This window comes from Phyllopteryx taeniolatus, chromosome 15, assembly GCF_024500385.1.
Source record: "Phyllopteryx taeniolatus isolate TA_2022b chromosome 15, UOR_Ptae_1.2, whole genome shotgun sequence".
Taxonomy (NCBI): Eukaryota; Metazoa; Chordata; class Actinopteri; order Syngnathiformes; family Syngnathidae; genus Phyllopteryx; species Phyllopteryx taeniolatus.
The window spans coordinates 369,542-382,436 of NC_084516.1; the positions used below are offsets into that span (position 1 = coordinate 369,542).

The 12,895-nt window shown below is 47.1% G+C and overlaps 1 protein-coding gene across 8 annotated transcripts in view; it reads left to right on the top strand.

The window, feature by feature from the left end:
- slc4a5b (solute carrier family 4 member 5b) overlaps positions 1-12,895 on the top strand; it is a 61,726-nt gene that overhangs the window by 1,854 nt on the left and 46,977 nt on the right. For 7 of the 8 annotated variants that reach the window (XM_061799870.1, XM_061799874.1, XM_061799872.1 and 4 more), the window contains exon 3: positions 1,493-1,714. In XM_061799870.1, the coding sequence (XP_061655854.1) occupies positions 1,493-1,714 (222 nt within the window). Of the gene's footprint in view, positions 1-1,492; positions 1,715-10,896; positions 10,949-12,895 lie in introns of those variants that run through there. The other variant, XM_061799877.1, reaches the window with a different exon arrangement.

The following is a 12,895-nucleotide window of genomic DNA, read 5'->3' on the forward strand; positions in this document are numbered from 1 at the left end:
ACTGACAAAGTTGAGGAATGCTCATCAAACACCAGTTTGGAACATCCCACAGGTGAACAGGCTCATTGGGAACAAGTGGGTGCCATGATTGCTTCCCTGATTGCTCAGTCATTCACAAGCAAAGATGGGGCAAGGTTCACCTCTTTGTGAACAAGTGTGTGAGAAAATAGTCCAACAGTTTAAGGACAATGTTCCTCAACGTACAATTGCAAGGAATTTAGGGATTTCATTATCTACGGTCCATAAAAGGTTGAGAGAATCTGGAGAAATCACTGCATGTAAGCGGCAAGGCCGAAAACCAACATTGAATGCCCGTGACCTTCGATCCCTCAGGCGGCACTGCATCAAAAACCGAAATCAATGTGTAAAGGATATCACCACATGGGCTCAGGAACACTTCAGAAAACCAATGTCAGTAAATACAGTTTCCCGCTACATCCGGAAGTGCAACTTGAAACTCTACTATGCAAAGCAAAAGCCATTTATCAACAACACCCAGAAACGCCGCCGGCTTCTCTGGGTCCGAGCTCAAGATGGACTGATGCAAAGTCAAAAAGTGTTCTGTGGTCTGACGAGTCCACATTTCAAATTGTTTTTGAAAATTGTGGACGTTGTGTCCTCTGGGCCAAAGAGGAAAAGAACCATCCGGACTGTTATGGACGCAAAGTTCAAAAGCCAGCATCTGTGATGGTGTGATGGTGATGTGTTAGTGCCAATGGCATGGGTAACCATTAATGCTGAAAGGTACATACAGGTTTTGGAGAAACATATGCTGCCATCCAAGCAACGTCTTTTTCATGGACACCCCTGCTTATTTCAGCAAGACAATGCCAAACCACATTCTGCACGTGTTACAACAGCGTGGCTTCGTAGTAAAAAAGTGCGGGTACTAGACTGGCCTGACATTGAAAATGTGTGGCGCATTATGAAATGTAAAATACGATAACAGAGACCCCGGACTGTTGAACAGCTGAAACTGTACATCAAGCAAGAATGGGAAATAATTCCACCTACAAAGCTTCAACAATTAGTGTCTTCAGTTCCCAAACGTTTATTGAATGTTGTTAAAAGAAAAGGTGATGTAACACAGTGGTAAACATGAGCCTGTCCCAGCTTTTTTGGAACGTGTTGCAGCCGTAAAAAAGTTAATGATTATTTGCTAAAAACAATCAAGTTTATCAGTTTGAACATGAAATATCTTGTCTTTGTAGTGTATTCAATTAAATATAGGTCGAACATGATTTTCAAATCATTGTATTCTGTTTTTATTTAGGTTTAACACAACATCCCAACTTCATTGGAATTGGGGTGGCACATTTGATGAGCAATTTCTGCAGAAATTCCGAAGGGTTCACATGCTTTTTCCTCCCACTGTAAATGTGTATGTTGCATGTGTTACATCTGTATGTTTTATGTACAAACTTTGTATGTTGGTGATTGTGAAAAAGAGGGAAAACCCAGCGTCACTTCCTGTCGTGTGTGTCATGCGCAGACATAGAGGCGCTGTACATCGGCGTTCCGGCGTCTCACCGGCGGAAGGGACGGCGCCGCCGCTCGTCCAACCGCCAGAATGACGAGGCCGATCGCGCCGCTCGACACTCGCACTATGAGCATCACGCCTGCCAACACGCCCGCCGAGGATTCTACCAGGACAGCGACGAACGCGATGACGCAGACGACTGCGCTCGGATTCTTGACCGCATTGACTCCTCGGGTGAGCCGCCATCTTTGGCCTTTGTACTTCACGCGTATGAAGTTGGGTTAGATTTACCAAATACCATCGAGTAAATCGAATCCCCCACCTATTCGACAGTTTTTCTGTAGAGCTAAACTAAAACAAGTAGTGGACCCTGCATTTGGTACTGTAGTCTGTACTTTTGCCTATATGACAAGCCAACAGACACACGGCAAAGACTTTGTGTCCATCCATCCATTTTCTACCGCTTATCCGGGTCAGGTCGCAGGGGCAGTAGCTTTAGCAGGGACACCCACACTTCCCTCTCCCCAGCCACTTCATCCAGCTCTTCCGGGGGGATCCCGAGGCGTTCCCGGGCCAGCCGAAGGACGTAGTCTCTCCAGCGTCTCCTGGGTCGTCCCTTGGGTCTCCCGGTGGGACGTGCCCGGAACACCTCACCAGGGCGGCGTCCGGAAGGCATCTGAATCAGATCCCCCAGCCACCTCATCTGGCTCCTCTCGATGTGGAGGAGCAGCTGCTCTACTCTGAGATCCTCCCGGATGAGCGAGCTTCTCACCTTATCTCTAAGGGAGAGCCCAGACACCCTGCGAAGGAAACTCATTTCGGCCGCTTGTATCCGGGATCTTGTTCTTTCGGTCACGACCCACAGCTCGTGACCATAGGTGAGGGTAGGAACGTAGATCGACCGGTAAATTGAGAGCTTCGCTTTTCGCTCCTTCTTTACCACAACGGACCGATACAAAGTCCGCATCACTGCAGACGCTGCACCGATCTGCCTGTCGATCTCCCGTTCCATTCTTCCTTCACTCGTGAACAAGACCCCAAGATACTTGAACTCCTCCACTTGGGGCAGGATCTCATCTCCGACCCGGAGAGGGCATGCCACCCTTTTCCGAATGAGGACCATGGTTTCAGATTTTGGAGGTGCTGATTCTCATCCCAGCCGGAGGTCACGCCTTGATGAAGCCAACAGAACCACATCATCCGCAAAAAGCAGAGATGCAATACTGAGGCCACCAAACCGGACCCCCTCTATGCCCATCCTCTGGCTGGGCGTTTTTGATGACGGAGTTGATGTTGATCGCCCACTTCAGGTCCTGAGAGACTGTAATTCCCAGGAACTTGAAGGTCTCGAAGGTTGACACAAGGCAGCTGGACAGCGTGAGGCGCAGCTGTGGCGAAGGATGCCTCCTGAAGTCCATGATCATCTATACAGTCTTGAGCGTGTTCAACTCCAGCACCACAGCTCCAGCCGCTCCACTTCCTGCTGATATGCAGACTCGTCACCTTCTTTGATAAGGCCGATGACAGTGGTGTCATCTGCAAACTTCAGGAGTTTGACAGCCGGGTGCGTTGAGGTGCAGTCGTTCGTGTAGAGAGAGAAAAGCAGCACAGAGCGGACACAACTTTGGGGTGCCCCATTGCTGATTCTGCGTGTGGATGAGGTGGTTTTCCATAGCCTCACCTGCTGTATCCTGCCCGTCAGAAAATCTGACAGATTTTAAATCCACTGGCAGATGGCAGACGCTGAGTTGGAGAAGCTTGGAGGAAAGGCGTTCAGGGATGATGGTGTTGAACGCTGAGCTGAAGACCACGAACAGGATCCTCGCGTAGGTCCCCGTGCTGTCGAGGTGGTTAGGATTAGGGTTAGGGTCTATTGAAGATCTCAGAATCAGAATCATCTTTATTTGCCAAGTATGTCCAAAAAACAGACAAGGAATTTGTCTCCTGTACTTGGAGCCGCTCTAGTACGTCAACAGACAGTCAATTGACAGAGAACACTTTTGAGACATAAAGACATTGACAAAAAACAGTCACTGAGCAATAAAGGGTTTGTAGTTATCTGGTAATACATTTATTTTTTTTGACCATTGTGCAAAAGATGCAGAGTCCTCTAGCACTTAGAGCAGTTCGTATGACTAATATTGCAATAGTCCGGTGCAATGAGCTTTGTGCAAAGGGCGCCGAGACTTCAAGGATTGTATGCGGTTTAAAGTGACGAATAGTGCGATAATCTGGGACAATGTTGATTGTGCAAATGTTGCAGATACTCCTCAATCAGTGTGCAAATGGAGCAGATGCTACTCTGGCATGAGTGGCCAGTATATGCAAATAGTGCAGCATGGCGAGTGCACGAGTAATACATAATTGGCCCCACAGAAATGTGACAACGAACTCAAGTCAAAAAATTGCCACCGTGTTGTAATGGAATTGTAGGTTAGGTGTTTAAGAAGTTGATGGAGGGAAGAAACTGTTGGAATGTCTGCTAGTTCAAGTTTGCATTGATCTGTAGCGCCTACCTGAGCGAAGGAGCTGGAAGAGCTGGTGACCGGGATGTGGAGGGTCCGAGAGGATTTTGCACGCTCTTGTCTTAGTTCTGGCAGCGTGCAAGTCCTCAATGGTGGGTAGGGGGGTACCGACAATCCTTTCAGCAGTTTTGATTGTCCGTTGCAGTTGGAGTTTGTCCTTTTTTGTATCATCACCAAACCAGACTGTGATGGAAGAACACAGGACTGATTCGATGACCGCTGTGTAGAACTGTCTCAGCAGCTCCGGTGGCAGGCCGTGCTTTCTCAGAAGCTGCAGGAAGTACATCCTCTGCTGGGCCTTTTTGAGGACGGAGTTAATGTTGGTCGCCCACTTCAGGTCCTGAGAGACTGTAATTCCCAGGAACTTGAAGGTCTCGACGGTTGACACAAGGCAGCAGGACAACGTGAGCTGTGGCGAAGGATGTCTCCTGAAGTCTTAGTCTTGAGTGTGTTCAGCTCCAGGTTGTGTCGGCCGCACCACAGCTCCAGGCGCTCCACTTCCTGTCGATATGGAGACTCGTCACCGTCCTTGATGAGGCCGATGACAGTGGTGTCATCTGCAAACATGAGGAGCTTGACAGCCGGGTACGCTGAGGTGCAGTCGTTCGTGTAGAGAGAGAAGAGCAGCGGCGAGAGGACACAACCTTGGGGCGTCCCAGTGCTGATGCTGCGTGTGGATGAGGTGGTCTCTCCCAGCCTCACCTGCTGTATCCTGCCCGTCAGAAAATCTGACAGATTTTAAATCCACTGGCAGATGGCAGGCGAGAGGCTGAGTTGGAGAAGCTTGGATGAAAGGAGTTCACGGATGATGGTGTTGAACGCTGAGCTGAAGTCCACGAACAGGATCCTTGCGTAGGTCCCTGCACTGTCGAGGTGTTCTAGGATGAAGTGCAGTCCCATGTTGACTGCATCATCCGGAGACCTGTTCGCTCGGTAGGCAAACTGCAGGGGGTACAGCAGGGGACCTGTGACGCTCTTGAGGTGGTCCAGCATGAGACGTTCAAAGAACTTCATGACCACAGATGTCAAGGCGACAGGCCTGTAGTCATTTAGACCCGGGATTGCAGGTTTCTTGGGGACTGGAATGATGGTGGAGCGTTTGAAACAGGATGGTACTTTGCACAGTTCCAGAGATCTATTGAAGATCTGAGTGAAGACTGGAGCGAGCTGGTCCGCGCAGAGTTTGAGGCAGGATGGGGAAACATGGTCTGGGTCTGCCGCTTTGTTAATCTTTTGTTGTTTGAAGATGCGTCTCACATCCTGTTTGTGGATGGTAAATGCAGAAGTCAGAGGTGTGATTGTGGTCGGGGGTGCGGCCGGATGGGTGTGGGGTGTGAAACTGTCCTTTTCAAATCTGCAGTAGAAGGTATTCAAGTCGTTGGCTAGTGTGCTATTGTTCTCAGCTAGGGGTGATCGTCACTTGTAATTGGTCAGCGATTGTAATGCATGGCAGACTGATTTAGAGTCGTTGGCGTTAAACTGTTTTTCCAACTTTGCTGCATAGTTTCTCTTTGCAATGTTAATTTCTTTAGTCAGCTGGTTTCTTGCGCGATTATACAGGGCCCTGTCCCCGCTTTGATTTGCGTCCTCCTTAGCTTGGCAAAGTTGCTTAAGTTTGGCAGTGAACCATGGCTTGTTGTTATTGAATGTACGAAATGACTTTGTTGGTACACACACATCTTCACCGAAACTGATATAGGATGTGACAGTGTCCGTATATTCATCCAGGCTGCCAGCTGAATTTTCAAAGACACTCCAGTCTGTGCAGTCTAAACAGCTTTAAAGTTCCATCTTTGCTTCATTGGTCCACTTTTTCACTGTTTTCACTGTAGGCTTCGCGCATTTGAGTTTTTGTCTGTATGTTGGTGTTAAGTGAATTAAGCAGTGATCAGACGAGCCCATTGCTGCACAAGGTATGGCACGATATGTGTTGTTTAGCGTAGTATAGCCGTGGTCTAAAATTTAATTTTTCCTGATAGGACAGTCGATGTGCTGCTTGTATTTAGGGAGTTTGTGGTTGAGTTTAGCTTTGTTAGTCCCCGAGAATAATGAGGGGTGAGTCCGGGTGTTTTTTTTTTTTTCAATTTCGTTTACTTGTGCCGCGAGCATTAGCAGTGCAGCGTTCGTGTTAGCTTGAGGCGGAATGTAAACACCGGCAAGTATGAATGATGACAACTCACGAGGCAAGTAGAAAAACATTCAAAAACACCGACTCTAAATCCCGGCTGCTGTGTGTGTTGAGCTCCGTGACGTCCGTACAACATTTTCCGTTGATATAGAAGCATATCCCGCCGCCTTTTGTTTTCCCCGATGATTCAATGTCGCGGTCTGCCCGGTGAAAATGAAAGCCGGGAAGCATGACGCCACCATCGGGTTAAAGGAACCTGTGTTTTTAAAATCACCTATTAACTCTCAGGGTTCCAAGCGTGTTTGTTTTTGTGAAAGAACGTGTAACGTATAACGACGTCTTAAAAGCCAACCAATTTATTCCTGGCAGAGGAGTCTATACATACTTCAGAGCTCTGGGTAAGCAGTTACGCCTATATTAGCCTTAGCAGAGATGGTTTAGACAGAACAAAACTATCTGTTCCTAGGCCCAGACTTATACAATTTTTCAAAAAGAAAGTGTGTAGTTGTCTTCGTCTGGTTGGTCCAGGGTCCATTGACGTCATCATTGCTATGCAGAATGATGGCCGTTGCCGCTTCCTCCTTTGTTTGCAGCAACGCTTTGTAGCAACGGTTATTTCTGACAAATGTTTCCTGTGACCTCCACATGCACCCCACCGGGAACGTCCAAGCAGCACACCCCCACACTTCACTTTCACTCCATCCCCATTGCAATAAAACACCATTGTTCAAGCATAAACCAAGCCACTAGCGTAATTATATCATTTTTTAGCTATTTACAATTAAACGGCAAAACCATATCCCATTAGGGTACAGCCTCACAAAGCCAAGTCTCAGTATAGCACATGGCAGCGGAACGTCCAAAGTCTTTATTAGTCTTTATCAGAAGATGAAGCTCGTCCATTTTGTTGGGTAGGGAGCGTAGATTCGCGAGGTGGATCAACGGAAACGGCAATCTGTATCCTCTCTTGCGGAGCTTCCCTCTGTGGCGCCACCTTCGCCTCCATGCGCCAAAGACCGCGGTCGCTGCTCCGGTGAGTAACTCGGGGAAAAAACTGAGCGGCTTTGTTGGTGATAGAAAGTCCGGAGTAGACTCCTTGATGTTTAGCAAGTCTCCCCTTGTGTCAGTGAGTCGCGTAATGTCTCCAAAGACGAACGAAAAACACAAAAACAAAAACAATACTAGAGAGCGCGTAACCAAGGCGTCCACGCGGGTAGGCGCCAACATGTACGCTTTGACGATGCCAGGTTCAGTTGGGTGCTCCTGTACGTCGAAATCCTCCTCCTCCTCCACATATTCCAACACATTGCTTGCCATTGCGTATAGTGTGTAGCGCACTGTGTTTCTCAATTGCAACATCACTTCTGGTCGGCCTTGCACTGGATAGAGTAACCACACCCCAATGTCTTGAGCTTCGAGTGTGTTCGGGAAGGACTCAATATGCGTCATAAAAACCTAATTTGTAGCTAAACTATGGTTGAAAACTTGCTGGAAGTTCCGTACATGTATTACATAACATAGAAACAATGCAAATATTAATTTTAACTGACCCCATAACATCTTTGTCATCTGACCTTTAAGGGAACAACACCAAGTCATTGGTACAGATATGAGGATGACACATGGGTTCAAATGGAAAACCAAGAAGTGCAAGATTTCACCGAGCACATGAACTCAGTGGACAATAACATCAAGTTCACACATGAGGATGCCTTTTTTGGACTGTTATGGAGACGACAGGGGCCTCCATGATGGGATTTACAGAAAACCTACACCCACTGACCAATACTTACTTTTGGACTCACACCACCCTCTGGAACACAGATTGGGCATTATCCGTAGCCTACAACACAGAGCTGATAACGTTTCAACTAGTCCACAGGCCAAAGAGAACGAGCACAGACATGTGAGGGAGGCTCTCCAAACCTGTGGTTACGCCAGCTGGTCATTTGTGAAAAGTGCATCCAATTCCAGAAGGGACAGGAGCAAGGTGGATGAGAAAGAAAAGTGACACACGCAGCAATATTTTGATTCCGTATGTATCAGGCCTGTCGAAGAAACTAAGAAGGATTTTCAACCAACGCAACATTCCGGTAAACTTCAGACCTGGTAACACGCTGAGACAAAGCCTGGTACGGCCCAAAGACCGCACAGCACACACACAGAAAAGCAGTCTGGTGTATGCGGTCAAGTGCAGTGAGGAATGCACACATACATACATTGGGAAAACCAAGCAACCACTGAGCTGACGCATGGCACAACATAGACGGGCAAACTCCTCAGGTCAAGACTCAGCTGTTTACCCGTACCTCCAACAGAAACCCAAACGAAAATGTGCATATTGTGGACAGGAAAGACAGATGGTTTGAAAGAGGAGTGGCAGAGGTCATCTCCGTGAAGGTGGAAAGACCATCGCTTAACAAAGGTGGAGCTCCACTTGCAACGCTGTCCTTTCGTCCATTCCTAAAGGCCTCTTGATACTCCCGTGCTTGCGCGGCCGACAACGTTCGCATTGCATCACGTGACCGACGAATTGCCCCGTGCGGCCCCTCTGCATGCTGTGATGACGTACTCAGCGTGCCCCTTGGTTCTAAATACCAGCTACGCCGCCGCCTTCTATCATCTGGTCATCTAGGTCCATTTGTTCTAGCAGACACTGTTCCACGGTCGCCATTGTTGTTGCTTTGTTCCTTGTTACTGAAAAGAAAGTAAAACGGCTACCGGAAAAGGCCAAAATAATGCAGAGGAAACTCCACCCTGCGGTGTCCTAGCCAATACCAGCCGTAGTGACACCCCCAACTTGGAAGTGAACTGCAGTTCATTTTCAAAACTGCGGCGTGGGTTGCGCTCGAGTATAAAGGCAAACTACGCGAGTGACAGCTGCAGTGACGTTAGGGCGGTCGCCATCCGCACGAGTATAAAGAAGCCTTAAGAAACTCGATAATTCTGCCTCCAACAGTTAGCACAAAATGACCATTAATGACGACTCTTGTGGACAGACAATGGCCTCTCGAGCAGCCAGCCTAACGACTCCCCTTTTTTGCATTCCAAAAGAATTATACCATATGTGTTTTTGGGGTGTACCTCCAACTTGGAGCGTAAATAATTGAGTTTTTCCACACCAACTCAGGTTAGTGAGTCCTAACTAAGCCTTGTTGCACCAACTGATGAAGCCTGCTCACTTGGATGACAGGCCAAACGTCTTCTAAGACAACCAGAACAGTCCAGTTGCCACCCATTGAATGAAACGACCTGAATGAATGAGAATATTCACAGGCGTTAATATTATTTTACAAAATGCAGTACAACAGTACGCAACTGTGCCATATCCATCATCACAATCAATATTTATCCAATCTTCTTTTTCTTTCGGCTTGTCCCGTTAGGGGTCGTCACAACGCGTCATCCTTTTCCATGTAAGCGACAGGCGATGCCTCAAACCTCCTCTTCTGTTCAGAGACGGCTTTTATAGTTGACCAAAAATGGCTTCTTTTACACCTCGGGTGTAGTAGCTCTAGTCTTGGTGGATTTGACAAAGGCCCACTTTGATACCCAGTTAGTAAGAGCCTCTCTGATGTGATTCTGCTCCTTCTGTGTTCCATCGTCGGTGGTGGGGATTTTCTGTACTCTGTCCTCAAGCGTTGTCGGTCATCCCCAGGGAACGCAACCACCGAGGCATAAATAGGGAGACTCCCCACTGAAATTTGGGATTTTAGGTGAAACTTCTTCAACAAATAAGAACAGTCCAGTTGCCTTCCCTCAACCTTTGCGGATTTCCATGACAACCTGAATAACTGACAATCTGCATAGACATATTTCAAGCACTAAAGACCGTGAAGATCCCATCAACCTCTCAACACAGAGAGGCTGAAATCTGATTGGACAAAAAAATCTAACATCCACATCCTGGAGGTAGTGCAGCCAAGAGAAACAAATAGACTGTTGCAATAATGAATAATACGATTTTATTGAACAAATATTAGAATTAAGCTTGTAAATGGAGGTCATTACTGAATAGGTGAATGTGTGACCAGTGAGCCACAAAACGTTAGAAATATTTTTTGGGGGGTCCATTTTGGCTAACTTTTCTTCATGCTGTCAGTCGGGGCTTGATCCGTAAACCCTGCGAATCACTCAGGTGGACTGTAACAGAAACCGATTGGAAAGTTCTGGAATTCCGTTCTGAAGTTAACGCTTAGGAAGTTGGCATGTGCTGAAACTTCTTTCCGCCGGCTGCTTACATTGTGTGGTCAGAGGTCGCTAATGGAGAATTTCTGGACTTTTTAAGCAGGCAAGTTAATAAACATCATGTGTGGAAGGCTAATCTCCAGCTGCGCCTAGCTCAGGACATTCCCGGACTGAGTGGGGGGGGCAATGCCACAGGGGCTGGGGTGGGCGGCGCCGGATGTGGAGGCCTTCAATTCTCTGGCTCTAAGCTGATTAAAGCTGTGTGTGTGCGTGTGCGTGGGTGTGGGTGGGTGTGTGTGTGTGCTTGAGCGTGTGCGTGGACACATTCAGGAGGAGGAGGAGAGTGCTCCAGAGTTCTGCGGTGTGTGTCGGGCGCCTGAATAAAGCTTGAAGCTCTTTGTGGGACACTTGAACAATATTGTTGAGCGGCTAACTTTTTAGTTGGTTAGCAGGTTAGCGGCACTGACACATCAAAGGTGTCCACGTCTTTGTCGTCGTCGTCCTCGTTCCCGCTCATGTTGCTTAGCTGACGATTCGCCACAAAGCGGACCAAAGACCATCGTGGGGTTTTGGACGAACTCGCCGTCATGGCTTCTTCCTGCAAGACGCTCGCTGCCTCTCACATAGGTAACAGCGACGAGAACGAGGAAGAAGAGGAACGACGAAGACACAGCTTACCAACAGCAGTATTTTTTTGTCGATGTTTTTTTCAGAGAAGTCAGAATTATTCGTTTATTAATTTTATCTATAGAGTGGACCTCGCTGTTGGTGTGGGATAGGGACCGGGCCCGACGGCAAATGGTGAAAAGCCGCAAATAATTGACGCTCAATCGAATTGCCATAAAGGAAAACAATTCTGCTTTTATTTATTTTTTTATTTTTTCCACCCTAAAGTAAAACCCATATAAGCAGGGGATCAGGACAATAATACAGCAAATAAGTGGGGGTTTCGTGAACAGCGGGGGATAAGTTTCTCCGTGAATAGGCTAATCCAATGCCAAAGCGCCAATATGTGGGGGTCCACTGTATTTTTATTTTCTATTTATTTTATTATTAGTTTTTCCCCCCAGTATATTTATTTATTAAATTATAATTTGAGATTTTTAGGGTAGTCACATCTTACTTTTTTATGTCTTGTTTTTTTAATTTTCCAGAGCGTCAGTGAGCATGCTTACAAAGTTAATATTAGCTTCCACAGCTACTGTCTATTAACATTGACATGCTACAGCTAATTAGCTTAGCAGAACGTGCTAGTGCAAAATTGTTAGCGGCTACTTCTAAATGTTTGGACAACACAGTTGCGGTGATTAGCTTCCTTGTTGCTGAATTTCATGTTTTGCTTCATTGGTGCCGCGTGTCGCCATTAGCATTTAGCTTAGCTTAGATATTTATAATCATCAGGCAGCAAAAGGAGTTTTTATGTAACAGTTTGTTGTAACTGTCAACATTGTGCAATGTTGATAATATCCTCTTGTTTTATTCACTTGATTTTTGCCGCTGGAATCAAAGACAGGGTCATGTTTTTTTTTAATTGCTGTTTTATGCGACAACGTGATGGACACGTGTGCAGGAGGTGGGCTCTAAGTGCCTCCGGGCTGGCCAATCAAGGAAGATCGATCCACTGAGACTAATTAGAGCAGCTCGTTAAAGGCAGGCTGCTCGTAACCACAAGAAGAGCACTCTCTTGTGGATAAAACCTGTACTGCAGCCAGTGCAACCTCTCTGGGGTTGAGATCACCGAGGTCGTTAAAAAGCTCCTCGGTGGCAAGGCCCCGGGGGTGGATGAGATTCGCCTGGAGTTCCTAAAGGCTCTGGCTGTTGTGGGGCTGTCCTGGTTGACACATCTCTGCAACAGTGATGCGGACTTTGTATCGGTCCGTTGCGGTAAAGAAGGAGCTAAGCCAAAAGGCGAAGCTCTCGATTTACCGGTCGATCTACGTTCCTACCCTCACCTATGCTCACGAGCTGTGGGTCGTGACCGAAAGAACAAGATCAGCCAGTTAGCGTCTTTGATGGGTTGTTGTTGTCTTATTACCGACTGTTAAAGCCCTTTCACACTGCAGCTGTTCATTGTGAAAGCCCCCCCGCGTCAAAGCGCAACGAAGACGGCAACGGGGGTGCGGCCATCCCATATTTGGAAGTGGTGACGCAACAGCCTAAATAAAATACATTTGTTCATGAGCTTTCCAGTTCCAAGAAGAGCGTTTTGAGGTGAATTCCAGGCTGAGCAGGGAGCTTCGAAAGGGAGCTGTCTGAAACTGTCTGACGGGGGAGGGGTATCCTTTCCCTTTCTGTCACTCTATCGCAACACAAGCAGTTGAGACAGCCGTCCTTTGCCTAGTGTTTGGGGTTCTGTCGGTTAGTTCAAGTGTGATTAACTTATAGAGCTGCTCCTAATGCAAAGTGACAAAAATAACCTCTGTTCGTCGGCGCTCTCAAAGCGCAATTGAGTGGAAATGGAGATTTCCATTCAATTGCGCATTACAATCGAATGGAATGCAATTGCATTCATTTTCAGAGGTGGGTAGCCAAATATTGTACTCAAGTAAGTTTATTTTTTAAATAATAATCATC